Raw genomic sequence first — 27,967 nt, forward strand, 5'->3', positions numbered from 1 at the left:
AACAGATACTTGGTGATCCGAATTTTTATGACTTTAAGATACATATCTATTTGTAATCATACAAGAGTACGGTATTACAGACATCCTCTTACTCACTGTACAGATTAAACACATTACCATAGTCATTTTAGATCCCCTTACAGAATCTAATTACAGACACATGCCTTCAATCTCATTGCCTTCCTTCCCTCCCTCTTCAGAGGCATTACTTTTCTGAAGTAGATTTATATCACTCCCACACACATTTTCATTATTTTAAACTGTACATAATTATTTTCTACTTTAAATTTACAGAAGTATCATACCATACTTATTCTTTCCAATGTGCTTTTTAACAACTTCTTCCCAAGAATTATCCATTTAATATATGTACATCTAGTTCATTCATTTTAAACAATGTTCTAGTATTTCAATAAACTACCCTATCATTATATATCCATTTCTTTATGGATATTTAAGTTCTTTCCAATTTCACTGTTATTAATAATATTTCACTGACATCTTTGTATTGATCTCTACTGCAAGAATACAAGAGTTTCTCAAGATACTTAAGGTTGAACTGTTGGGCCAGCCTATGTTCATCATCTCAAAATACTGTCAAAACAGTCCTCAAATGGCTTACCATAAAACTCTACTTTAACTTCCCTTTACATACAACCTCTGAAACAGCTAAAGCAACTCCTTTCAATTTCCTTTAAAAGGATTACCTTTTTTTGTAAACGTATGCAGAGGGTTACTACCAATTTTATGTACACTATCACTTCCCTGACTCAATCCTGCTGCTCATCTGAGATCATGCCAAACTAACCAGAATTTTGAAAAGCAATCTGTAAATTTATGACCCATGTTTCATCATTTATCCTAAAACAACCTGTTTGAAAAAGGTGTTAAAATATCCTAAGATAGTATTATACTCTATGATTTTCATAAGTTTTGATAATTCTTTTTCTGTGGGGGCCTGCCTATGCATAATAAGATATTTAGCATGCCAGTAGCCTCTACCTACTACATGCCAGTAGCATCCCCTCCAGTTGTGACAAGTCCCCTGGGGGTGAAAATCGCCTCCTCCCCTTGCCCTATTTGAGAACCACTGTTTCATGGAATTTCCATCAACATAGGTTACTGAAATCCTATGCATGTTCTCTCACAAACTAATAACAATTGCCAATGAAAAAACCTGAAGACTGTACAAACCAGCAAAAAAAAAAAAAAAATGAGAAGAGCATAAGATTTGTCTTAGCTGAAGGGAAAGAAGAGTTTCATCTAGGAGTTCCCGTCGTGGCTCAGTGGTAAACCCAACTAGGATACATGAGGATGTGGGTTTGATCCGTGGGTTTGATCCCTGGCCTCGCTCAGGGAGTTAAGGATCCAGCATTGCCCCGAGCTATTGGTGCAGGTCACAGACATGGCTCAGATCCTGTGTTGCTATGGCTGTGGTGTAGGCTGGCAGCTGTAGCTCTGATTCGACCCCCAGCCGGGGAACTTCCATATATGCCACAGGTACAGCCCCAAAATGCAAAAAAAAAAAAAAAGAGTTTAATCTAAAAACCACATTGAAACACTACCTTTCTCTTCCTGTCAGGCAACTGTGATGGCAGTCAACTTTCTGTTTGTCTTTATAAGGGTTTGCTTCTGGTACTATCGCCTTAGCCACTACTGATAATTTTCATCTTTATCCAGCATATCTGGTTATACCTGTTGTTTTCTTTTTAAAGAATAAACTACATATTAAAAAAAAAATCTAAGAAATACATGTAAGCCTGAAATTCCTCTGAATAAATGATCATGATCTTAGGTAAATATATTCCTGATAAAAACAGAAACTATTATCCTAGTTAAGATCAAAATGTTTGAAGCTAGTATAACCAAATTTTTCTGTTGACTCTGTACACTGCTAATAATGAATTAGAAAGCAACTGAAAACATATGTCCTAAAAATGGTCATGGTGTGTTACCTAAGTAATCATATTTCAGGTAACACTTCTGGATGATTTTTAAAACTTAAAAATTACAAATAAAATCATTCAATGTAATGCCGTAACAATGAGTAACTAACCAGAAAACTAAATTTCCAGCAAAGGGAAGAGTAAAGAAAATTGTGGAACATATAATCAATTATGTAGTCATTAAAGATGATAAATACAAAGAACACAACATGGAGATGCTTATTAAGATGTGATATATAAGAAAAGTTAAATATAATATTTTATCTAAATTATGATTATAGCTACAAAAAAACACTTTTGGACAAGACCAGAAGGGAATACCAAAACATGCAACAAACTGTTGCAATGTAAGAGTTGTGGGCAAATTTCTGCTCCAATTCTGAGCTTGAATGATGTTCTATTTGGTATCTGTCGAAGCTGACAGCAGTCTCATGACTGAAAAATCCAAAGTAATGTGTAAAATAATGGATGTCAAAAAGTCATTATGCTCCCCAGTTTGACACCAATGAATAAAGTTCCTCCCCATCTCCATGGGAGCTATCTCCCAGCAACTAGCGGTTTACATTTTTCTAAGGCACATTCCAAGATATTAGATTTACCTAATTCCACTCAAATTTTCTTTTAAGCCAATTTAAAATTTTCCTTTTGATACAATTTTACAAGTCAGTATACTTGGCTTGGAAAATCACTTAAAAACTAAAAAATTAGGAGTTCCTGTCGTGGCTCAGTGGTTAACAAATCCAACTAGGAACCATGAGGTTTCAGGTTCGATCCCTGGCCTTGCTCAGTGGGTTAAGGATCAAGTGTTGCCATGAGCTGTGGTGTAGGTCGCAGAGGCAGCTCGGATCCCACATTGCTGTGGCTCTGGCGTAGGCCAGTGGCTACAGCTCCAATTGGACCCCTAGCCTGGGAACCTCCATGTCTCGGGATAGGCCCTAGAAAAGGCAAAAAGACAAAAACAGAACTCAAAAATTAGTTGTTAGGCTATTACAGAAAATAAGATGATACTTGCCAAACATTAAATTGTACAAGCTTATACATCTTATTTGCTACCCTTTAGGGCAACAAAGACTCTCAACACAACTCTCTGCTGAAGAAGGCATTCTTCTAACAGTCACTCTCAGCAAAATGCCATCTTAGTGTTAATATCACAGCCCTGAACTAGGCAAAGCTTCTACGGACAACTATATGAGATCAGAATGAAATCTTACTGGGCTATTTAAAAAAATGAATACAGACAATCTATACACAAAGGCCTGCAAAAACAAGTGCTACTTATAGAATCCATCTCTAGGCATTATTCTTTGCTTCTTAATCCCATTACTGAAGTCCTCTATGCTCTCACTCACTTTCTGCTTTCTGACTTAGAGGCCATCTCTCCTCAAGGTGTAGTGGGTCCACAATTATATTTCCGCATAAGTACCTTTCCTTTTTACCTGTATTTTTCAGTTGCTATAGCCATTCCTGAAGTGTCAGAGGGAGAAGCTGAAAAATCAGTCAACATACAAGCACACCTGTTAACCAAATATACTGCTTACCTCATTTCCATACACCATCAAATGATGAGTTGTAATGAGAGATTTGAAGACCACCACCCAACTACTGTTAGTAGTCCTTTCAAATAAACTGTCTGCCAACTGCGGGATATTCACATTCATCTCATTTGTGCACTGAATTAAGTCTGCAATATATTAAAAAAAAAAAGAAGATTAATTTACTCTGGCTTTCATTTATTGTTAATGTAAGATCTACATCCTATTGGGGTAAAGATCTAACAGAGTGGAACAACAATAGATAGTTTGGAGAAGTTGTTAAAAAAATCTCTCAGGAGAACAATTGAAATAGTACTTCTACCTGAGAAGTAAAGAGGGCATTGATTAATATCACATAATTGATCAATAATACCAAAGTAAATCAAACTCCCTTCACCTTCTGAGTATTTTTACTTATTTCAAAAGGAACTGTTTCAAAGCCTTGAGGAATTTTCAGTTCTCTCACTACTCATAAACCTTCAGAGTTACAACACTAATAATTTGCACATTAAAAAACCTTAAAAATTCCTATAAATGGAAGCATGAACGAGCTGAGTATCAAACACCCTTACTAATATCCTCCCCAGAATGCTGTGTTTGCATTAATAGAAAGATACAGCAGGTATGTGGTCTGTGAGTGGGAAGATTCTGTTTATATAAAATTCCCATTCTTTTCTCCCTTCAGTTCTGTTGAGTTAGCTCAGTTTTCACTTAATATCAACTACCTTACATTGACAAATAAAGCTGAAAATAAACTAAAAGTTTCACAGTGCAATAAATTTCCAAATAAAAAATGATCCAAGAACCATACTCAATTATTATTCGGAAAACAGTTAAAACACTGTAGGTTCTAATTTTATATTTCAAAATACAAATAAGTGTAAAGCATTACCATAAAGAGTCTAATATACAATTGTTTCAGCACCAAAACTGAAAACGAATTCCTTTTTCTTTTTTTTTTTTGTCTTTTCTGGGGCCGCATCCATGGCATATGGAGGTTCCCAGGCTAGGGGTCTAACCGGAGCTGTAGTCGCTGGCCTACTCCACAGACATAGCAACAGGGGATCCAAGCCGCGTCTGTGACCTACAGCACAGCTCATGGCAACGTCGGAGCCTTAACCCACTGAGCAAGGCCAGGGATCGAACTTGCAACCTCATGGTTCCTAGTTGGATTCGTCAACCACTGAGCCACGACAGGAACTCCGAAAACGAATTCTTAATATGACTCAGGCTCACCTCCAATCTGCTTCAGAGATATAAGCAGCAAATTCAATGAAGAAAATACAAAATATGGTTCAATTTAGAGAATGAAGAGGAAGACCAAGAAATGAGTTGTTTTAAAATATGCATGAAACAAAATGTATAAATCCCTCAGTTATAACTACCATAAAAGGAAAAAATTATTTCTGCCTCATTAGCAGTTTCTCCACTTTTAATCCTCAATACCTAATGATGAAATATGAATTCAAGTGACCTAACTTGGCTGTGACTGCAAGAAACATAAATATAACTATGACCATACCTATAAGCCTTCAAAAATGTTTGTTCTAACAGGTCCAATTATTATACAAAGTAATATTTGATAAGCAAATGCATTTCAGATAAGCAGTCACCCTAGCAAACAAGGCTTGAAGAACAAAGCACCGAACAGAGTGCCCACAGAATGAAAGGCTTTCACAATTCAGACTACTTGCAACAAAAATTAAATAGTACATTCAACTCAGTTTGTACCATTCAGCCTCTGATATTTTACTTGAGGTCTTTTAGAATTTCATTTCTGCCTTCTCTGAAACTTCTTGAATAGCACTCTGTACCTGTATTACGGCAATTAATATACTGTGCTTGCCGTATTCCCAAAGCTAAAGTTTGCTGTGTCTCTCAAAACATAACGTACTGGGTGCAAGGCCTGCCTATGTCTTGCTCATTCTGAATCCTTTCAAACTTCAAGCATACTGGTCAAGTTCTGAATTTAATTATATCTCTAGCTTTTTTTTTTCTATCAATTTATCTATATTTTCTATATCCTTCCAGAAACTATCCTATCTTAAGCTATTCAATACTTTCTCACAATGACACTGATAGTCATTTTATTTTTTTTAGTCTTCAAAATTGAACCTATCAAAAAATTGTCACAATACCGCCCAAGGGTGTTCCTATCTGAATGCCTTTGTCCATAAACACTCCCTAGAGCCAATCAGTAACCAAGTCTCTTAAACTTCTAGCAATCCATCCTTCCCCTCTCCATCCCACTATCACTACCCAAAGCCAGAGCTGAAATCCTGTTTTTCCATAACTAGAAGTTACCACTTCGGGGAGCATGCAGAAATTGGGGAGAAAGATTATCATACTCTCTGCAGGGTTTTTCTGGCATTTAACATCATGGACAAGGGAGATTGTCAGGCAATGCACAATTAATACTGCAGAATTAAAAACTGCTCCAAGTGTCCACTGTGGCTTGGTGATAATGAACCCAACTAGTATCCATGAGGATGCGGGTTCAATCCCTGGCCTCGCTCAGTGGGTTAAGGATCCGGCGTTGCTGTGAGCTGTGGTGTAGGTCACAGACATGGCTCAGATCCTACATTGCTGTGGATGTGGTATAGGCCAGCAGCTACAGCTCCAATTTACTCCCTAGCCTGGGAACTTCCATATGCTTCAGGTATGCCCCCCGCCCCCCAAAAAACCTGCCCCACCTAACACTAACCCCACTGAGAAAATGCTGGACCGACTGTCCTCTTCACTTCTAAGGACATCTACTTTGGGGTTTCACCCACCCCACACTCCCAAACATTCTCTAAACTGGACAAAGAATGACCTATAACACAACACTGACTGTCACTGACTAATGTCAATGATGTCCCCACTGCTTACAGGATTGGCATACATTTCCTCTTTGTCAATATCCTCCTTGAATTTTGGCTTCCAACATGGAACCATTTTCCAGTTTTCTGTAAGGTACCTTGTTGCCTCACACCCATAACCTTCCATTCTTGCTTTTTCTTCAAAATGAATGACGTCTTCTCCTTTGTGAAATCATTCCCTCCACAGACTAAAGTACCTGCCACACAGTCACTAAAGCTGTCACATGATCCCATACTTTCACTATTGACTTCCACATCATTCTCTTCTACTAGATTGAGAGATCTTAAAAGGAACCACAAACACTTTTGTGAGTAATTTCACAGGGAGGTAAGTAAACTGCTAGATCAGTCAGACAGAACCTGATTTCAAATGAAGCCAACAACCACAGTATTTTATATTCTGTGTGTGTGTGTATATATATATATATATATATATATTCATTCTACCTACACTATATTCTCTTTGTGATCAGTTCTCTTCTCTGGACACTTTGCTTCAGTTACACTGATGTGTTCTTTGCAATGCCTCCCATCAACCAAGTACCCTCACCTCAGGTGCTCAGCGTGTCTGTTCCTTCTGCCCAGAACAGTCTTCTCCCAGAAACCCACATTTCTCTTACTCCTCAACTTTATTCCTACAGATCTCTGCTCAAATGACATCCTAGGCAGATGAACAGCTCTCAATATTAAAAATAATAAGGGCTTGCACTCTTTTTTACCTCCAAACCCTCACTATACCCCCTTATTCTGCTTTATTTCTCTCTCAAGCACTTATCATCACCTAACTTACTTTAATTAATGTCTTTGTCTCCTAATTAAAGTAATGTAGGCAGGGCTCTACTAAGTTCTCTGCTATATCCCCAAAGGCCTAGAATAGTTTAACGCATATAATGGCCACTCGTAGTTTTTCAATAAATATGTTCATTTTAGTATGTATATGGATAGTCCTAGCCGGACTTTTAAAAAACATTCAAAATGGCATTATTTAATACAAAGACTAAACCAAAAATCTACAACTCTTTGCGCAACCTGCTATTCCCAAAAGGCTGAAAAAACAAAGCTGAGCCTATTACAAATGTGAATACTTTCAAATTTCAAGTTAAAGAGGATCTAACAAATAATGGTATGAAAACTATACAGTATGCTTTAGAAATGACCACATAAAAACTAAAGGAAAACTCCAGAAGCCAAAATATAACACTTCACATATAACAGGAAAAATGAGACAGAGTACATGCATGAGTTCAGAGTGGATCAAATGCAAAAACCAAAGATATGCAAACATTATTGGGAGAAAAAAAATACTGCACAGTAACAAACTCTGCAGAACACTCTTCCCCCTAGTATTTGAACTCAACCAGTCATTTTCTCCACCTGTGATTCTTCTCTGAACAATGTTTCTACTTAACAGCAATAACTTGAAAGTGCTTCTAAGTCTGAGCTCCAAAATCTCAGGAAGGAAAATATTTTCCCCACCTCTAACCAAAAGCGAATCATTTCAAACAAGTTGAGCATAATATGGGAATCTTGATAGCTACTGCTTTTCTCATTCTCAATCCAGATCTCATTTCTCAAAAAGCACAAACTTGGTGCTTGGCATTAAACTTCCTTTACCAATCAAAAGGCTTCCGAAGTAGAAACACATTTTGTATTTTATTTTGTTATTACTTACTTTAAGAATATAAAAACCAAAAAAACATGTAATATGATATTATTAAGAAATCCTAGGAGTTCCTGTCATGGCGCAGTGGTTAACGAATCCGACTAAGAACCGTGAGGTTGTGGGTTTGATCCCTGGCTTCACTCAGTGGGTTAAGGACCCAGCGTTGCCATGAGCTGTGGTGTAGGTTGCAGACTCAGCTCAGATACAGCGTTGCTGTGGCTGTGGCATAAGCCGGTGGCTACAGCTCTGATTAGACCCCTAGCCTGGGAACCTCCATATGCCGTGGGAGCGGCCCTAGAAAAGGCAAAAAGACAAAAAAAAAAAAAAAAAAAAAAGAAATCCTAAATCTGACATTCAAAAAAATAACTACTATATGGCATACAGATTCTCCGCTTTAGATATAGGTGAGAATTCATGAGGATTTCAAGTATTTAAGGGCAGGAAGAACAAGGCCTACTATGGAAATGAAGAGCATTTTTCCATACAGAGATAGAAGGAACCAATTCCTACTATACAAACAAAATGCTCTTTTATTATTCGATATATAATATGCCTCTCCAACAAACAAGATCTAGGGCAGATAAAGTACATGTTAATTTTATTAATACATATAAAGTGCTTGCTCACAGGTAAGGTCAGAGGAGTTCACTACCAAGTAACAAATTTGCTAAGAGAATTAAATTTTCATGAAAGATAAGGGTGCTTTGAAATACCCAACTAGCCAACTTAAGTCCTACATTTCTAACTTTAAAAAAACCAGAAAAGGAGTGAAATGCAAAAAAAGTATTTTTGTACTCAGAGGAGACTGTTCAGCAAAGTACAAAAAAATTTAGAAACAACACTATCAAATGGTTTCATTAATCCTACAGTCATATTCCTAAAGCAGGCCACAAACCTGTATAGCTCTCCCCAGAGAGTTCACCCATTTCAGAAATTTGTGTGCCTTGGTGTGTACTTGCAGTTAAGTCAGGCAACTCTGCCAGTGGCAGGCACCTCTAGCAGAATGTAGAGGCCTCAAATTCCCATCCAAACAGGCACCTACTATGCTATATCAAAAGTATGCTGACTCCCAAGTAAATTTTCTAAAAAATGAGCTTGCCTAAAAATAGTCTTTAAAAAAATATATATACACACACACATATAATCATCATGTAGTCACACCTCTTTCAAAAGAATCACTTTGAAAGATGTTCCCAATGCCTTAAGAATCAATTTTAGTAACATAAGACTGATTTCTTCAATCATCTAGAAAACTGAAGATGCACTCAATTTGGAAGGCAAATTAAGTGGTTCCTCAAATGTTGCTTCACCGACCAGATCTTTGAAATTTTTCCTGGGTAGGAGTACAAATACAAAGTATAAGTATTCACCAAGAACTAGTGACTAGAGGATAAGGAAATAGTTTCTGAACTTTTGCTATGAATTATCAGCATAATTTTTTTCACTTAGCAAAAAACTGAAAGCACTTAGAAAAAGGCAAGTTGATATCAGACTTTAGCCGAAAGATGTCTGAGAAAGCAGAATTAACTGTTTTTTATTTTAGTCCATTCAGTTTTTTGTGTAAAGTGTCACAAAGTATGGTCCAAATTAAGATGTAACTGTCACAATTTTATCTTTAAAGTCTGTGGGGTCCTCTGTGAGAAATATGTTATACTTTCACCTAATTTCCACTAAAATTAACTGAAAAATATAATTTTTACAGACTGATTAATATCTTAAGAAATAAATCTAACTCACATTTTTTTTTTTGAGGACAGCACCTGTGGCATATGGAAGTTCCTGGGTCCAGGGTCAAACTGGAGCTGCATCTGCCTACCTACACCATAACCACAGCAACCTTGGATCCCAGCCACATCTATGACCTACTCCACAGCTTGCAGCAACACTGGATCCTTAACCCAGTGAGCAAGGCCAGAGATCATCCTCATGGATACTAGTATACTAGTCAGGTTCTTTTTGTTGTTGCTGTTGTCTTTGTAGGACTGCACCTGCAGCATATGGAGGTTCCCAGGCAAGGGGTCCAATTGGACTGTAGCTGCTGGCCTTCACCACAGCCGTAGCAATTCGGGATCTGAGCCGCATCTGTGACCTACATCACAGGTCACAGCAATGCCAGATCCTTAAGCCACTGAGGGAAACCAGGGATTGAACCCACGTCCTCATGGATGCTAGTCAGATTCGTTAACCACTGAGCCACAACAGGAACTCCCTAGTCAGGTTCTTAACCCGCTAAGCCACAATGGGAACTCCTAACCAACATTCTAACTGGATGTTAAAATTAAAACTAGGGGAAGACTCATATAATACAGAATGCTCAGTAACAAATATTGAACTAATTTAAGATGAGAGAAAGGGGCATTCAAAATACTGAAATGACAAAGATATCCAAATGGCTTTGATAGATGAACTATGAAGCTATAAGGTATATAAGTCACAATGTAAGTGGATGCATCCAATAATGGAGGAATAGTTCATTAATTAGTCTGACAATAAAACACTATAAGGCCAATAAATACATGGCAAAAAAAGCTGAGAGGGGAAAACGCTCATGGTATATCATATCAAAACCACATTAAAGAACACAACAGAAGGAGTTCCCGTCGTGGCACAGTGGTTAAGGAATCCAACTAGGAACTATGAGGTTGCGGGTTCGATCCCTGCCCTTGCTCAGTGGGTTAAAGATCTGGCGTTGCCGTGAGCTGTGGTGTGGGTTGCAGATGCAGCTCAGATCCCAAGTTGCTGTGGCTGTGGCGTAAGCCGGTGGCTACAGCTCCAATTTGACCCCTAGCCTGGGACCCTCCATATGCTGCAGGAGAGGCTCAAGAAAAGGCAATAAGACAAAAAAAAAAAAAAAAAAAAAGGAACACAACAGAATAAGATTTCATTTTGATAAAGTCACAGATGTATACTGTATTTGTCCAAATATACAGTGACATAAAAAGAATTCAACACTTAACAAAACTACTCAGCAACTAAGTTATATACAAATACATACTTAAACCAATACGTAAGGGAACTATATCACTGTTATGTCCATAATTTTACGAATTTCAGTAAGGACTTCTCATGTTACATAGCAAACACCAATCCTTTACTATAATTCACTCCAGACCCTCTGAAGCAATCAGTGGCAGAAAGGACAGCAAAGACAAGCCCCTTTACTTCCTCAAGGATGTGAGGAAGAGGTAAAAAAGCATAAGATTTGCATGGTGTAACATTTGGCAGCCACTGTTACAGAGCTAAGACAATATTTTGAACACAAGTTTAATCTCTCACCATGCAAGGTGAGTCTTGAGCAATCTCCAGAATCCACAAAAGAAGCAAGGCAAGCTCTCATTAAGAAAAAAAAAATTTGCAACTGCAGTAAAAATCAACCTGTTAGCACAACTAGATATGCTATTTCTGTCACTACTTTTCTGCAAAATCAATGAACTAATAAGGATTCACACATGCGAAAACTAAAAAACGTAGAGAGCGCTAAAATCTGATAACATTTGAGTATAGTTACATTAACAGTAGAATAGTACAGTACAGTTACATTGGGTTATTGAGTAGTAAGTTCTTCTTCCATTTTAACTATTTTTTAAATCACCATGTAAAAGGAGAGTTTTTTTCCCCCTCATAAAAACTATTCGACAGAAAAGCTGCTTATAAACCTTTACAAATTCCCTCATTATCTGGCTCTGTTTATTTTAAACAAAGTTTTTTTTAAAGAAGATATATTAACCTGAAAACACCTCCATCAGTGCTAATTACACTAATTAGGATTAGGGTTTAGGGTTAGGGTTAATTTCTTTTTTTTTTTTTTTTTTTGGTCTTTTTGCCTTTTCTAGGGCCGCTCCTGCGGCATATGTAGGTTCCCAGGCTAGGGGTCCAATTGGAGCTATAGTCACCGGCCTACACCAGAGCCATAGCAACGCAGGATCCGAGCCGCGTCTGCGACCTACACCACAGCTCACAGCAACGCCGGATCCTTAACCCACTGAGCAAGGGCAGGGACCAAACCCACAACCTCATGGTTCCTAGTCGGATTCATTAACCACTGCGCCATGACGGGAACTCCAAGGGTTAGGGTTAATTTCTTAAGGAAAAGTAATAAAACAAATAAAAGATATTTAGGAGCTGTTGGGTATCTTCAGAACATTTTAAAAACCAACAGAAGAGAAAGGACTGACCTCCATATCTGTGACAAAGGAAAGCAGCAGAACCTAAAAGGGAATATCTAAGAAAGAATTTGAATGGAGCTAGGTAAACAAAGTCATCTCTAAAGTACTCTACATTAATATTTGGCTGAAATTTAGTTCTTATGTCACTGAGGAACACCAGCCAAGTTTGCTGAGTTGTCCATACTTTAATTTTAAAAAGTGCAAAATGTCACACCATGCACGAAAATAAACTCAAAATGGCTTAAAGACTTAAATATAAGACAAGACACCATCAAAATCCTGGAAGAGAACATAAGCAAAACATTCTCTGACATAAGCTTATGAATATTTTCTCAGGTCAGTCTCCCAAAGCAACAGAAATAAGAGCAAAAAATAAACCAATGGGACCTAATCAAACTGACAAGCTTTTGCACAGCAAAGGAAACCAAAAAGAAAACAAAAAGACAACTTACGGAATGGGAGAAAATAGTTTCAAATGACACAACTGACAAGGGCTTAATCTCTAGAATATACAAGCAACTTATACAACTCTACAGCAAAAAAGCCAACAACCCAATTGAAAAATGGGCAGAAGACCTGAATAGACATTTTTCCAAGGAAGATATACAGATGGTCAACAAGCACAAGAAAAAATGCTCAACATCACTGATTATTAGAGAAATGCAAATCAAAACTACCATGAGGTACCAACTCACGCCAGTCAGAATGGTCATCATCAGTAAGTCCACAAATAACAAATGCTGGACAGGGTGTGGAGAAAAGGGAACCCTCCTGCACTGTTGGTGGGAATGTAAACTGGTACAACCACTATGGAGATCAGTATGGATATACCTTAGAAATCTATACATAGAACTACCATACGACCCAGCGATCCCACTCTTGGGCATATATCCAGACAAAACTTTCCTTGAAAAACACACATGCACCCACATGTTCATTGCAGCTCTATTCACAATAGCCAAGACATGGAAACAACCCAAATGTCCATCGACAGATGACTAGATTAGGAAGATGTGGTATATACACACAATGGAATACCACTCAGCCATAAAAAAGAACAAAATAATGCCATTTGCAGCAACATGGATGGAACTAGAGACTCTCATCCTGAGTGAAGTAAGTCAGAAAGAGAAAGACAAATACCATATGATATCACTTATATCTGGAATCTAATATACAGCACAAGTGAACCTTTCCACAGAAAAGAAAATCATGGACTTGCAGAACAGACTTGTGGTTGCCAGGGGGAAGGGGGAAGGAGTGGGGTGGTTGGGGAGCTTGGGGTTAATAGATACAAACTATTGCCTTTGGAATGAATTAGCAATGAGATCCTGCTGTGTAGCACTGGGAACTATGTCTAGTCATTTATGATGGAGCATGATAATGTGCAAAAATACAATGTGTAACTGGGTCACCATGCTGTACAGAAGAAAAAAAAATTGTATTGGGGGAAAAAAAGATTAAATTTAGTTTAAATTGATAAAAAAAAAAATAAAAAGTGCAAAAATAAATTGTTTTAGTTAATGGAACCAACATATCGTTGCTCTAAAATTTTAATCACACGCAAAGTATCTTTTTCAAATCAGCTCAACCTATTGTCTCTTATAATCTGTTATTATTTATGCATTTGCCTCTTTGCCAACAAATCTGTCATAAACATAAAAATCTTACAAGAGCAAGGAAAATTTAAGTCATGAAAGCACTCCTTAGAAAAACATATACTCCTAGAATACTCTCAGAATTCACCGCCACCACCTTCTTTCTTCAAGTGAAAGGGTCATTTTCCCCTCCCATTATCAAAATGTTTTAGCCAGGATAACCCAGAGCTCTCTCCTTAATGTCGTGGTGTAGTCTGCATTCCTACCACTAGATGGCAGACTGTACAGAAAAACAACAGGGCTCTGGAAAGAACATATGGGTCCAAGCTTAGCTATAAAACAAACTCCTTAATTTTGAGATTGTTTAGGATTCCCAGTGATTTCCAAACCTAGACACTTTAGGCCCAACCAAGATTCCGAGTAAGGATCTTAGGGTTGAGGAGAATCATATTTTGGTAAGCACTACCTCAAAGGTAATTATTATTTGTGTTAATGTTTAATTTACCAGGTAATGGAAGATGATATTTAAAAGTTACTTAGTAGAACAAAGACACATCACTTAATATAAGAATTTTAACATTTATTTAAACTGAACAGGAAAACAAAATACAAGCATTACAGTGTTCCAACATTAAAAGTCCACATGAGCACAAGGTGTTCTTCCATTTTGAGCAGTTTCAGAATTACAATCCCACCTGTAGGAAAGAAAAGACATGAAGTATGTATTAAGCAATTTAAGAGTAAATGCCAAAATTACAAATTCTTTTTTTTTTTTTGGTAATACAATCTAAGAACTTAATAACAGTTCATCAGCCCAGTTAAGGAGATATAACCAAGAGTATCAAAAACAATCTAACATCAGATCAGAAACACACCTGATTTCCTAAGCAAAATAAAGGTCATCAAACAATATATTAAGAGTTCACTCACCTCCACCAATGCTGTAACCAGAACAGTCCAGGTTGCAGAAAATATGGAAAGAATTCTTTCATTCACCAAGACCCGGAAAAAGGAACCAAAGCTTGAAAGACTGCAAATGTACATCAGAGTTCTTTAAAGGAGAACAAGTCCTGTGGAGAGGTTCAAGAACTGGGACTAAGTCTGGAGAAAAGTATATTATTAGCAGGGGGGTAATGAAGTGTCCCGGTTTTTACTGGAACAGTTCTCGTTTACACCTGTTGTCCCAGTGTCTCATTCAGGTAGCACATACTTTCACTCTCAAAAGTGACCCAGTTTGGAATATAAATTATATCTCACCCTAGTTATAAGTGACCTAATAAAAGTCTACATGTGGCTAAGGAATTAATACACTACCACCATCTATTCCTGGTGTAGTTGCATTCTTCTTTCTATGAGAACTATATTCTGGTTCTTTCCGAGCCGGCCTATACAGATATGCTTCCTTTCTATTTTGTGCTCTCACCCCAGCAAATGATTCTCAAATTTCTTCTCTGGGGAGTTGGAAATACTAGAAATTTTCACCCCTATGTCCAAAATATCCCATGCTTAAAAAAAACGAGAATATAATCTTAATTGTAACTTGACTGGTCCACCATTTTTTAAGTGATCAAGACTCATTCTTTACTTGCTAAAATAAATTCAGGAATCTCTTGTTTCCTTTTATCTTCCAGAATGTGTGGCACGGCGCCTTCCTCGTACATGTGTTGATATGATGGTATAAGCATGTGTAGATTTTATAGGTGAAACAAAAGTCCATTTCTCCACTCTAAGATGAGAGGGGAGAAGAGAAAAGAAGGTAAAAAGTCCTCCCCAAAGCTAGGTTAATGTTATTCAGTAACAGCCAAGCCCACATCTAAAAAGTAGAAATCCAAAAGAATTTTCATGGCTTCTTTTAAAAATTTAAATCTGCCTAGACAGAGATAATAATGAACTGCAGGACCTCTGTGCCAGAATCTACCTCACCCAGAAAACACAAGTTTCATGTCCCCAGTGTAATCAGAACAATAGAATCTTTAGATTTCATCTTCTCACAACTTTACAAACCTAAGTACGGACAAACAGAAATCTCATTTATTCTACAATACACATTGCATATGTACCATGCCAAATAGTCTTAAGAGCTAGAAATACACAATACTGGACAAACTTCCTGCTTTCATGAAGCTTATATACTAGTAGGAGAGACAATCAATAAACAAATGAACAAATATACGTCAGATAGTGCGAAGTGCTAAGGACTTAGAGCTTATGAAGGACGGGGCATATGCCTGGGGGAGGTTGCTAATTATACATGATAATCAGGAGTCTGGGATAAAGAGACTTGAAAATTACAGTAACAATTAGGTAGTATGTCACCAGTGGCCTGGAGGCCTATGGAACTGACCACCATAATCAATTACCATTTTCCACAAAGTCAGTAAGACTGGAGGCATACCATTCATCCTATATCAAATGTCTGCTTCATCACCCTCACCAAACCAGTCATGCTGAAGAGCAATCTTCTCTCGGTGTTTCTGCAAAGCCTCTAGTTTTATGTACATAATTAACTCATTCACATACTTCACGATTAAATCAAAGCAACATGTTCACCTTCAGTGAGTCAAAATGGCACCAGCCATCTACTACAGTTCATGAACTGCCACATCTTTGGCAAGCAGACCCCTCTAAGCCCGTGGGTAACAAGTGAAAGCCATTTCTGAAAAAATCTGTTTTTTTAAACTGCTATAAATAGTGAAAAATAGGAAGCAGCAAATAATAACCCACTTACATAGCTTTAAGTTTTAAAATAATACTCTTTAAGTGGAAAATGTGAGCAATACATTAACAAGTCAACTTAAAATAAAGCTAAAATATTTTTCCTAGTAAGTTTAAACCTAAGCCTTTAGGTTTCTACAAAAAAAAAAAAAAAAAAAAAAATCACTAGAAGTATTTTAGCAAAAAATAGAAAAAAAATTTCTAGTCACACATTTCATAACCATATAACTGTTATTATAAAATTCACTATAACCCATGTTTGCCTATTTCTCAGCATTAAAAAATCCTTAAAATTTCACCTCCTTGACAAATGATTTTCTTAAAAGGTATAATATCTTCTGAGATAAAAATCTACTTATAAAAGCTGCCAAAATTGAAGTGAAGACGTTAACTTTTTTTAACTTAAAGATTCCATGTAAATCATGCTTCAATAATATTAAACACCTTTCTTCATTTTACAGTACCAATCTTTTGCCAATTTCCCTTTTGCTACTGTGACAAGGGTAACCATCTAAAACACTACTACTTTGAATACTACTCCTTTTAGGGTATGATCTTTGCTAAACTTGACAAATACTGGAGAACATTAAGTAGCTTTCCTTTTCACTACTATACTGGATAACTTTGAGAATGACTGGGATTGGCAGGTAGGAAGAAGTGGTATGTTTTTAGTTATTTCTATTCCTTAAAGTTGACTACTCACTATTAGAGTTCTCTCTGACTCACACGTATTTGATAGTTCATCCTAAGTGCCACTCATTTCCAATCTGCTTCAAACAGTAATGGTGAGGATGCTAACTCCACCATCACTAAAATTCTGCTCTAGGATCTCCTTCCAATACTTCCCATTCATGGCCACAATCATTGCCATGTGCTAGGACTGTACACAGGATGAAGTGATATAAGAATGAGCAAAGGCTCAAGAATCAAATTCCAGATTCACTATTTACAATTACGATTTTAATTTCTTCATTTTAAAAATAGGAACAGTAGAAATTAATTTTCCCAATACATCATAAGACAATATAGAGTACTTTATAAGCTTTAAAGCACCATTAAATATTAGATATTGTTAGTTTTTTGTTGGTGAGTTTTTTATATTTTATTGGTGAGTTTCCCTCATTTTAGTAAACTACTACTAAAATGTATCATATTTTATTTTATCATATTTTATTGATGAGTTTTCCCTCATTTTAGTAGACTACTACTCCATCACTTTTCCAATACAATACTATGAAGCCACCTCAAACTCAATGATGTCTGCAAACTTTTCATCAGAATGTTTATAAAGCCCAACTTCTTCCACTGGGAAGTGTTAACCACAGTTGCTTGCACCTGATCTTAAGAGTGGCAAAATTCTTACATGCGTGATTTCTTCCTATTTTTTAACAAATTTCTTTTATTTCCTTAGTCTTTAGTTATTACAACAGCCTTGTGACAAGGCAAGCGATGATCTGTTTGTTCCACTATAAAGATTTAAATACATGCCTACCTGAAGTAAAGCAAACTAGTAGCTGAGCTGGAATTAAGATTCTTTAGAACAATAATCTTTCCACTAGAGGAATGGATGGATGAAGACATTCACATGTTTTCTCTTAATTCTCTCTTTTCATTCCACTCTTTTCATTCTCTCATTAGCATCACTTTTTCTAATTATTCTAAAATTCACGCATTTCTTTTACCCTTACAAGTCTAATTTCTAGTTCAGACAGTAACTACCTCTTGTCTAGTATGGCATATTCTACTCAATGGCATCCTCATTTTCATCCTGACCACAAGGAACTAAAGTTGACAGGGTATAAAGAAGGCATCATATTATTCAACCCAAGTTCACAAGGAACATGTTTCAAGAGTTCTGGCATCCCCATCTCCAAGCACCTCCGAAACTGCAAGCCTTAACTTATAAGCAAAGGTTTAAAAAGTCAAGAATGTTACAAAACACACTAAGTCAATTCATCAGATTTCAAGTGAAGTAGGGCCTACATGATTTTACATGAGAAGAACACATAAAGCAGTTTTATAGTCATCTGCCCTGGAGATGTGATCATTCCCAATTCTAAATAATAGGAGAAGTAAACTATGTTTAAAAAGGGGGAAAGGGGACGCTTAAAAGCTACAATATCTTCTTGGTTGGTCTCTGGCTAAGTTAGGAAAACCTAACTCTGATGAAAAAAAAGTCAAAGAAAAAGCACTTCTAGATTAAGTCTACAAACCAAAGATTAGGAAACAGTTTAAGCTTCTCTCTTAAAAAAAACGTTTCTGGAGTTCCGGCTATGGCTCAGCGAAAACAAACCTGACTAGTACCAAACTCAGGTTCAATCCCTGGCCTCATTCAGCACGTCAAGGGCCTGGTGTTGCTGCTAGTTGTGGTATAGGTTGCAGATACAGCTCAGATCTAGTGTTGCTGTGGCTGTGGTGTAGGCCAGCAGCTGTAGATCAGATTTGACCCCTAGCATGGGAACTTCCCTATGCTGTGGGTGCGTGCTGCCCTAAAAAGCAAAAAAGGTTTCCATCTCCTAAGAGGAAGAAACAGTTTTTTCCTTGTAGTTAGTCAAGAAGAGTCTCAGTCTCCTGAGCTACTTTATAGATTTCTAACTTAACTGACAGTTGCAACTCTGTAATCTTTTTTTTCTAAAACTAATTTTTAACTCAGTACCTATGGTTATATAGTTTATTGCCACTGAGCTGTGTTTATGCAGTGTTTCTAGGATGTGCTACAGAAATCACCTGGAAAATAACATCTTGGTCCACTCTAGGTCACCAAATCAAAATAATATTTTGCAAGAATATGAAGAACAAAAATAAATTGTTTACATTGTACCCAATCTAAAATCTCACACTGAAGTGATACCAAACACGAATTCCAAACCTGACAATATATAATTACATAACTCTGTGAAGAAAAGTTACAAAAGTTAATACTGAGAAAAGAAAAATCAAAGAGGAAATACTACCTGCTAAACCTTAATTCTTCCATCATTAAACAGCTGGTTTTACCTCTAAAAAGAAATGCACAAATGGGAATATGGATGTGGTTATTTCTTCAAGATCTGAAAACAGAAGGTGATAATGTAAAAAACAAAAAAATCTTTCCTTGATTTTTCATATCAGAAGATCAAATGCAGTGATCTTATAACCCTCTTGTATATGTGGTTCTAAAAACAAATTCACTGTAAAGCAATCAATCCAATTTTGTATTTACCAATCAATCTTCACAATGGCCTGATAAATCAAAACTAGACCAATATCCCTTGAACATCTCACCTGAAAAATACAGCTAGGAAGTGCAATTAGTGAAATGCTTTTTCTCTATTCACCTAATAAGTGTACACATTTCTAAAATCTTGCCCATCTCTTTCCTAAAATGCTCTCTGAAAACAGACAAACTTAGTAGTTAAAAAAGGTACCAACAAATATAAAAAACAAGTTTCCTAGGTATAATTTTTTATCATATACAAGGTGACCAAAGAGAAAGATAGCTCACAATGTATTAGACAAGTTACTTAACTCAAAACTACCTACAAGTACACATACCTGCATGGAAAAGCAAACTTTTTTGCCCCGCTTCCCTTAATTGGTGTGCTAAGTACACAAAAGGTTGCAGGCCAAACATTAAAAGCAATTATAGTCAGAAAAACTGATGCCTATTACATGTTCTGGCACTAATAAGTAAATATATGCAACTCCTATCCACAATATTTATCCACAGTATACACACATTTCAAGAACTATAAACCACCAACAAAAAAATTAAGAATATTTGTAACAAAAATAATGAATGATAATGCTTATATTTCTATGGTCCTCTGAAATTAAGGGATAAAAATAAGGTTTCAGGCATTAATTCACAAACTCATCATTTAACCAAATAATTTTAAATTACTGTGCAAATTAACACATGGTGATGGATTAGTAATGCTCCATTATATACACCCAATTGATCTCCCATTATAACCAACAGCCAACAGAAGCAACACCATTAGCTAGTGTAGATAATTAAGTTTGCGGCAAGAGTTAACCACCATCACCCTTTATCAGGTATCAAATTCATAATCCTAGGATGAACACTGAACTTATCAGGTGAACCAACTAGCTAAAGACCAAGATTATATCTGAATATTTGCAATAAATATTAATTCTGTTCAAGAATTTCACATTTAAAAATAAAACAAAAAGGCGCTGACTAAATATTCATTCACTACCCCAGTATATTAAGTCCATTATCTTCATCAAAGATTTATCAAGTATCTACTAAGATACTATTATGCACCAGGCATTATATTCTGAGTATTGGGGATATCAAGAGAGATGAATAAAGCAGAATCTCTGTTTTCAGGAAAAATAAACATGTTCAAGATGCTACAAGAATTTAAAAAAAGAAAACAGAAAAAAGAAAAGGCCTCTGCAGAGGGATAGAAGAACAATCTGATTACAAGTGCTACCAATGGCTTGCCAGGTATGGCTCATCTGACCAAATGGGTAAGGGAAAGGGGGCAGAAGGGTCCTACACTCCTTCACCAAAAAGGGTACCCAACCCAAACATATATGCCCAAAGGGAACAAACTTGAAAGGAAGATAAATATCCTGTGGTCAATCTCGCTGACTGAAGGGAAAAATTCAAAAAAGCAAGCATCTGAAACATTGTTGGAAAGGCTAACAGGAAGTCTTTCATTATCAAGTATTTTAATATTGTACATAATTTACATATTCTTAATAAAGATAGAAGAAAACTCACATTTTTGGCCATTTTCTCCGAAAACAAAATCACAGGAAACAATGCTGCCCCTCCTTCCCAATGACAGATATGCAAATTAAAACTGTTTTTCAGATAAAGATGACAGTGGAGAATTAATTAATTAATGGAGAATAAAGCAGGAGTTCCCATTGTGACTCAATGGGTTAAGAATCCAACTAGTATCCATGAGGATGCAGGCTTGATCCCTGGCCTCGCTCAGTGGGGTTAAGGATGCAGCACTGCCGCAAGGTGCAGAATAGGTCATGGATGTGGCTTGGATCTGGTGTTGCTGGGGCATAGACCCACAACTGCAGCTTAGATCAGACCCCTAGCCCACTTCCATGTGCTGCAGGTGCGGCCTTAAAAAGACCAAAAAAAAAAAAAAAAAAAAGGAGAATAAAGCAAAAGCTCATAGAGAAATTGTCCTTAATCTTAGTTTCCAAAACATCAAGACAAGAACAAAAAAAGCTACAGGGGCACAGATATAGCATCACAGAATAGCAGGACAGGGAGGTACTTTAGAAAATAAGCAATCTAAGTAAGAGATTTTCCTAAGGTAATATGGAGCTGGGGCCAGCACACCACATTTCAGTTCAGGGCTAATTCCTCTTGAAAGTATAAGTAGTAGTAAAAGATGCCATTTCTAAATGTAATCGTACATATTTATAGAAATTATATTTCTCAAAGAAAGGCTTTCTCCTAACTATAGCCCATTCCCCAAAAGTTCTCTGTGAGCTAAGAGATCCCCCAGATTGCCTGACTTCCACTCAGGTTTTTGTCATTTTAGTATCAAATTTATTGTTTCCTTTTATTAGTAATGTTTCAGTTTATGTATCTGTACAATAGAGCTCACCTACCAATGCTTCATCTTTATTTGAAAAACAATTCTAATTTACATATCTGTCATTGGGAAGGAGGGGCAGCATTGTTTCCTGTGATTTTGTTTTCGGAAAAAATGGCCAAAAATGCGAATTTTCTTCTATCTGTTCAATAGGTTTTTTAAATTTTTCGTTTATTTTGCTTTTTTTGGCCACACCTATGGCATATGGACGTTCCCTGGCTAAGGGCTAGCTTATGCCACAGCCACAGCAACACCACATCCGAGCCAAGTCTGCAACCTACACCACAGCTCATGACAATGCCAAATCCTTAACCCACTGAGTGAGGCCAGGGATTGAACCCACATCCTCATGGATACTAGCTGAGTTCATAAACCACTGAGCCACAACTGGGAACTCCTCAGTAGGTTTTTTTATAAAGATCAACTGTGTTAATGCATGTCAAGTGCTTAAGACAGAAAGGATTCTTTTTATTTTTATTTTTTGGCCATGCCCACAGCATGTGAAAGTTTCCAGGCCAGGGGTCAAACCAAGGCTACAGCTGTAACCAAAGCTACAGCAGAGGGAATGCCAGATCCTTAACCTGCTGAGCCACCAGGGAGCTTCCAGAAAGGATTCTTTAAATCTTAGCTATTATCCCCATTATGCAGGTTATGTCTTAAACCAAATTGATTTGATCAGATTTTGTCTAACACTGAAGACTGAAAAGTTCCCCTAAACTTTTATAAAATCTCTATCTTCAGATCAAAATTAGGAATATATTATTATTGTTTAGAAGACTTTTAAAATAATTTATTCCTGTGCAAGCTACAGACTTTCAAATCCCCAAAACCTTAAATATTGCTACTATTGATGCAGTCCATAATAATCAAGTAAATATAAAAAGCTAGAGGGGTAAAAATCTCATTCTCCACTTCCAGATCAACAAAATTTCTTGCCTTCCCTATCACTGGCAACAGAAAATATAGCACAACTTTGAAAATCAGCTCTAACTATGGTGCAACTTTACCGACAGCTACTAGGAGATGACATCTATCTAAAGATCATATGATTAAAATCCATAATCCCTCCACGATCTTGCCTCAGACAACTGATCCAACTATTTTTCTCCTTTCATCTAACCTGTTTTTCTTCTGGCCTCAAACTGTCCCATTTACCATCTACTGTTCCATCCAAAAGGAACAGATTCCTTTTGTTCCCCAAACACAGTTGCAGTTTTCCTACTGACAAATGTTTGTTCACGCTCTTTCCTCCATCTGAAATGCTTACTGCTGCTAATTTAAGGTCCATTTCTCCCCCTTATCAAAAGCAGTTATCTCTCCCTTTAATTTTCAATGACATTTGATCTAAGCTTATCATACATTGCCTGGTAATACAACTATTTGTACTTCATCTTCCTTACTAGACTGAGGACATGATCAGCAATTTTACATTTAGATTTCTCAGTAATCTCAACACAGTAAGTTGGATATATAGCAGATATTCAATATGCATTTGCTAACGAGCATACTAATTTCCACTAGACTAAATCAGGCTTTAAAAACAAGAAACAAGGATACAAGAAATTAACATACCCTTTGAAGATCAACTGATAACAATTATTAAACCATATAATCAAACACGTCCCTAACAAATTTTTCCTATGTATAATGACCATCATTGGATGATAAAGACAGTTGAAGAACATTCCTAACTTTGAAACTAAAAATAAAACAACAAAAACAAACAAAAAAACTCCACTTGCAAACAAGCCCACAAAAGCCATGAGATCAGTGTACATGATTTAATTTATTTAAAGACCCAAACCACCACGTATTACATTATTTAGAGGTCTGATCTGAGGTGCAATGCTCATTTAGCCACCTACACAAATGGCAACAGGATTGTACATTCATTCCTTCCTATCCCTTCCAACAGCCCTACCACAAATTACCAGGAAAAAGCAAAGAGTACACCTCCAGTTACATAGCACTGGCATCTAAAGCTAGGAAAAGCAGCTAACAAACAGGAGGAAAGGGGATTCTAAAATGAATATTTAGGGAAGAGGGCTGAAGAGACCAGTTTTCCCCAAACACACTGGAATGTTCTTTCTTGCCTCTATGTTACTGCATGTGCTAATCTTTTTAGGAGGAATCCCTTTGTCCATCTGGCAAATCACTAATCATCCTTAAAATTCCTGTCACCTCCTCTATGAAGCTGTCACTAACTCCTTCAAAATTAATCACTCCAGCCCCTACTTTGATACTTTATACAAAAAAAATTATGCATTTATTTCAATGTATTAAGTAATTATTTGTTTACACATTTTATTTTATTGGGTTTTTTTAGGGCCACACTCATGGCATATGGAAGTTCCCAGGCTAGAGGTCAAATCAGAGCTGCTGGCCTACGCCACAGCTACAACCACACAGGATCCGAGCCGAATCTGCAACCTACACGAACAGCTAACGGCAACACCAGATCCCCAACCCACTGATTGAAGCCAGGGATCTAACACGCATCCTCATGGACACCAGCTGGAATCACTTCCACTGTACCACAAGGGGAACTCCTGTTTACACATTTTAAACATTGGATCTCATGTTCCTTTCTTGGGTAAGGATCAAGTGTCATTCATTTTACATTCTTTTTTAGACCTTAGCACCCACTTACTGCTTCTAACCAGAGTTTTTGCCAGCACTGCTCAAATGTTAAGAGAACTCAATCTCAGAACTCTCACCCCATACTCTCGCTCATAGAGCGAACAGCCTCCTAGATAATTTTACTAAAATAAAAGAAAATTTTTAAAAGATTTGATCTTATAATTATCTTTTTTCCACTCAGGCCTACCCAAGAAAAATAAAGTCACACAAAATAATAAGCTCTTGGGTCTTTAGGTACACAAATGAATTAAGATTGTTCTACATTTCACTTTCAAGAGAAAATTAACTTGGATTTCCATAGGCAATTCACCAGAGTCCTAAAATGAGGAAAGAAAGGGCATAGCTGAAGTAGGCAGTAGGAAGAAGCCAACCACGGCCAACATCCAGTTCATTCCTTATAGCCTATTAAAGTCGTATACTTCATTTCTTTTTTTTTTTTTTTTTTTTTTGTCTTTTTGCTATTTCTTTGGGCCGCTCCCGCGGCATATGGAGGTTCCCAGGCTAGGGGTCGAATCGGAGCTGTGGCCACTGGCCTACACCAGAGCCACAGCAACGCTGGATCCGAGCTGCGTCGGCAACCTACACCACAGCTCACGGCAACACCAGATCGTCAACCCACTGAGCAAGGGCAGGGACCGAACCCGCAACCTCATGGTTCCTAGTTGGATTCGTTAACCACTGCGCCACGACGGGAACGCCGCGTATACTTCATTTCTAACTTTCTTTGCACTTTACATGTTTTGTTAACATCTTATAACAAAATATACAAACATTTAGCAAATAAGCTGTCATTCTGCTGTCAGGTCTTCTGTTATCACAGATAACACAAAGCCTCCAAGGACTTCCTGGAATTCACTTAGAATAATCATACATCAGCAAATAATATTTACAACAATACTAGGGGAAAAAAAAGAAGGAAAGCAGAAGAAATATTTGTCTGAAGTGAAATATATCAGTATTAGGTAGACCCTGGAATTAATAATATTCTAGTGTGTCAAGCTTCTCTAGTTTACATAATCTAACTTTAAAAATTTATTTCTCGGAGTTCCCCTCATGGTGCAGTGGTTAACGAATCTGACTAGGAACCATGAGGTTGCAGGTCCGGTCCCTGCCCTTGCTCAGTGGGTTAAGGATCTGGCGCTGCCATGAGCTGTGGTGTAGGTTGCAGACGCGGCTCAGACCCCGCGTTGCTGTGGCTCTGGCATAGGCCAGTGACTACAGCTCCGATTAGACCCCTAGCCTGGGAATTTCCATATGCTGCGGGAGCAGCCCTAGAAAAGACAAAAAAAAAAAAAAAAAAAAAAAAATTATTTCTCAATGTCCATAATTACATTTTCAACAAGTAAAGATTAAAAATTTACTATATGGAAACACAAAAAAAGTTTAAATAAACAGCTACAACTTATAGCAAAGACTACTACCCTTAGAGTAATATTCCTCTTTCTTTACAGAAAAAATCCTAAAATACTGTTTAATAACACATTAGAAACCCCCACGAAAACTTCATACCTCCTTCATTCTTTCAGCATCTGTTTATTACATCCTTGCTATATGATCTACTCAGCACAGTAAAGGAGACACAGTAAAGTTCTATAAACACACAATTATAGAAGCTACAAAGAATTACACCACATGAAGTGTCATTATGGGGAAGTAAAAGATACTATGGAAACATACACACCATTCCGTGTCAACAAAATAACTGTGTATTGATACCCATGCAACTATGTATTATCTCTTCACACATTTACTCGATCCTGGGAACCTAAAATAAAAATTTTTTGTTAGATTAGATTAAGTGGTTCTTCCAGCTGAAAGAATGTTTGACTCATATTTTCTATAGTCAATGAACTACACCAGCACTGGAGAACGCCATCAAGGAAAATTGCTTCTCCCTCGCTAATTTCTGCTTCCCTAGTACACAGAGGTAGTAGAGTCAGACCATATCAACCTCAAAAGAAGGGGGAAAACTCAAATATCCTTAATTTTCCTTAATATCACCTGGCCTCCACACACTATGTATAAAAATTAACTCAAAACTGGTCAAACCTAAAAGAGGTAAAAACTTTAAAACTTTTAGGAGTAGCTGAGGTTATAAATCTGTGTAACCTTGGATTAGCCAATGATTTCTTAAAATATACCAAAAGCATGAATGATCAAAGAAAACGCAGAAATACTGAACTTCAAAATTAAAAACTGTGCATCAAAGGACACTATCATCTATTAAAAAACTATGAATCACTATGTTGTATACCTGAAACTAACACTGTAAATCAACTACAAGTTGTTTTAAAAAAGAGGAGGGGGCACTATCAAAAAAGTGGAAAAAGGGAGTTCCCGTCGTGGCGCAGTGGTTAACGAATCCGACTAGGAACCATGAGGTTGCGGGTTCGGTCCCTGCCCTTGCTCAGTGGGTTAACGATCCGGCGTTGCCGTGAGCTGTGGTGTAGGTTGCAGACGCGGCTCGGATCCCGCGTTGCTGTGGCTCTGGCGTAGGCCGGTGGCTACAGCTCCGATTCAACCCCTAGCCTGGGAACCTCCATATGCCGCGGGAGCGGCCCAAGAAATAGCAACAATAACAACAACAACAAAAGACAAAAGACAAAAAAAAAAAAAAAAAAAGTGGAAAGATAAGACACAGGATGGGAAAAAATATCTGCAAATCATATAAGGATCTAAATGGGCAAAGGCAGAGTCCCCACTGTGGCACAAAGGGATCACCAGCCTATATGGAGCGCTGGAATGCAGATTTGATTCCGGCCCAGCACAGTGGGTTAAGGATGAGCTTTGCCACAGCTACTGCATAGGTTGTGACTACAGCTGGATCCCCAGCACAGGAACTTCCACATGCCTCAGGGCAGCCTTTACACACACACACACACACGATAAATTTTTATATATAAATTTTTAAAACCGTGAAAAATAACAAAAATATATGTATAAGAAATATATGTATCGTGTGTGTGTGTGTGTATATATATAAAATGGGCAAAGGATCTGTACAGGCATTTTTTCCAAAGATATACAAATGGTCAATAAGCTCAACATTGTTAAAAAGATGCTCAACACCATGAGTCATCAGGGAAATATGCAAACCAAAATCATGATATACCGCTTTAACTAGGATGGCTACAATTTAAAAAAAAAGTATCTTTTAAGTAAAATTTTTAAAACCTTGAAAAAATAAAACAAGTGTTGGCAAGAATGTAGAGAAACTAAAACCTTTATACATTGCTGCTGGGCATGTAAAATGATGATGACAGAGACACA

At 37.1% G+C, this 27,967-nt stretch overlaps 1 protein-coding gene and 1 long non-coding RNA gene across 42 annotated transcripts in view; both read right to left on the reverse strand.

The window, feature by feature from the left end:
* The window catches only part of PICALM (phosphatidylinositol binding clathrin assembly protein), a 111,037-nt gene that overhangs the window by 73,657 nt on the left and 9,413 nt on the right, over positions 1-27,967 (reverse strand). For 24 of the 41 annotated variants that reach the window (NM_001246270.1, XM_021102090.2, XM_021102086.2 and 21 more), the window contains 1 exon segment: positions 3,485-3,627. The exons of 8 other annotated variants lie outside the window; for them this stretch is intronic. In NM_001246270.1, the coding sequence (NP_001233199.1) occupies positions 3,485-3,627 (143 nt within the window). 41 annotated transcript variants of the gene reach the window in all.
* LOC146399771 (uncharacterized) lies at positions 14,326-15,492 on the reverse strand. Its single transcript, XR_014814855.1, has 3 exons — positions 15,352-15,492; positions 14,697-14,836; positions 14,326-14,461 (listed from the first exon to the last, which is right to left on the reverse strand). It is a non-coding gene; the product is annotated as an uncharacterized LOC146399771 (long non-coding RNA).

The sequence above is a fragment of the Sus scrofa genome, chromosome 9, assembly GCF_054392235.1.
Source record: "Sus scrofa isolate SSC_HxYL_T2T_F1_AM1 chromosome 9, Sscrofa_HxYL_maternal_Yorkshire_Landrace_v2.0, whole genome shotgun sequence".
NCBI lineage: Eukaryota > Metazoa > Chordata > Mammalia > Artiodactyla > Suidae > Sus > Sus scrofa.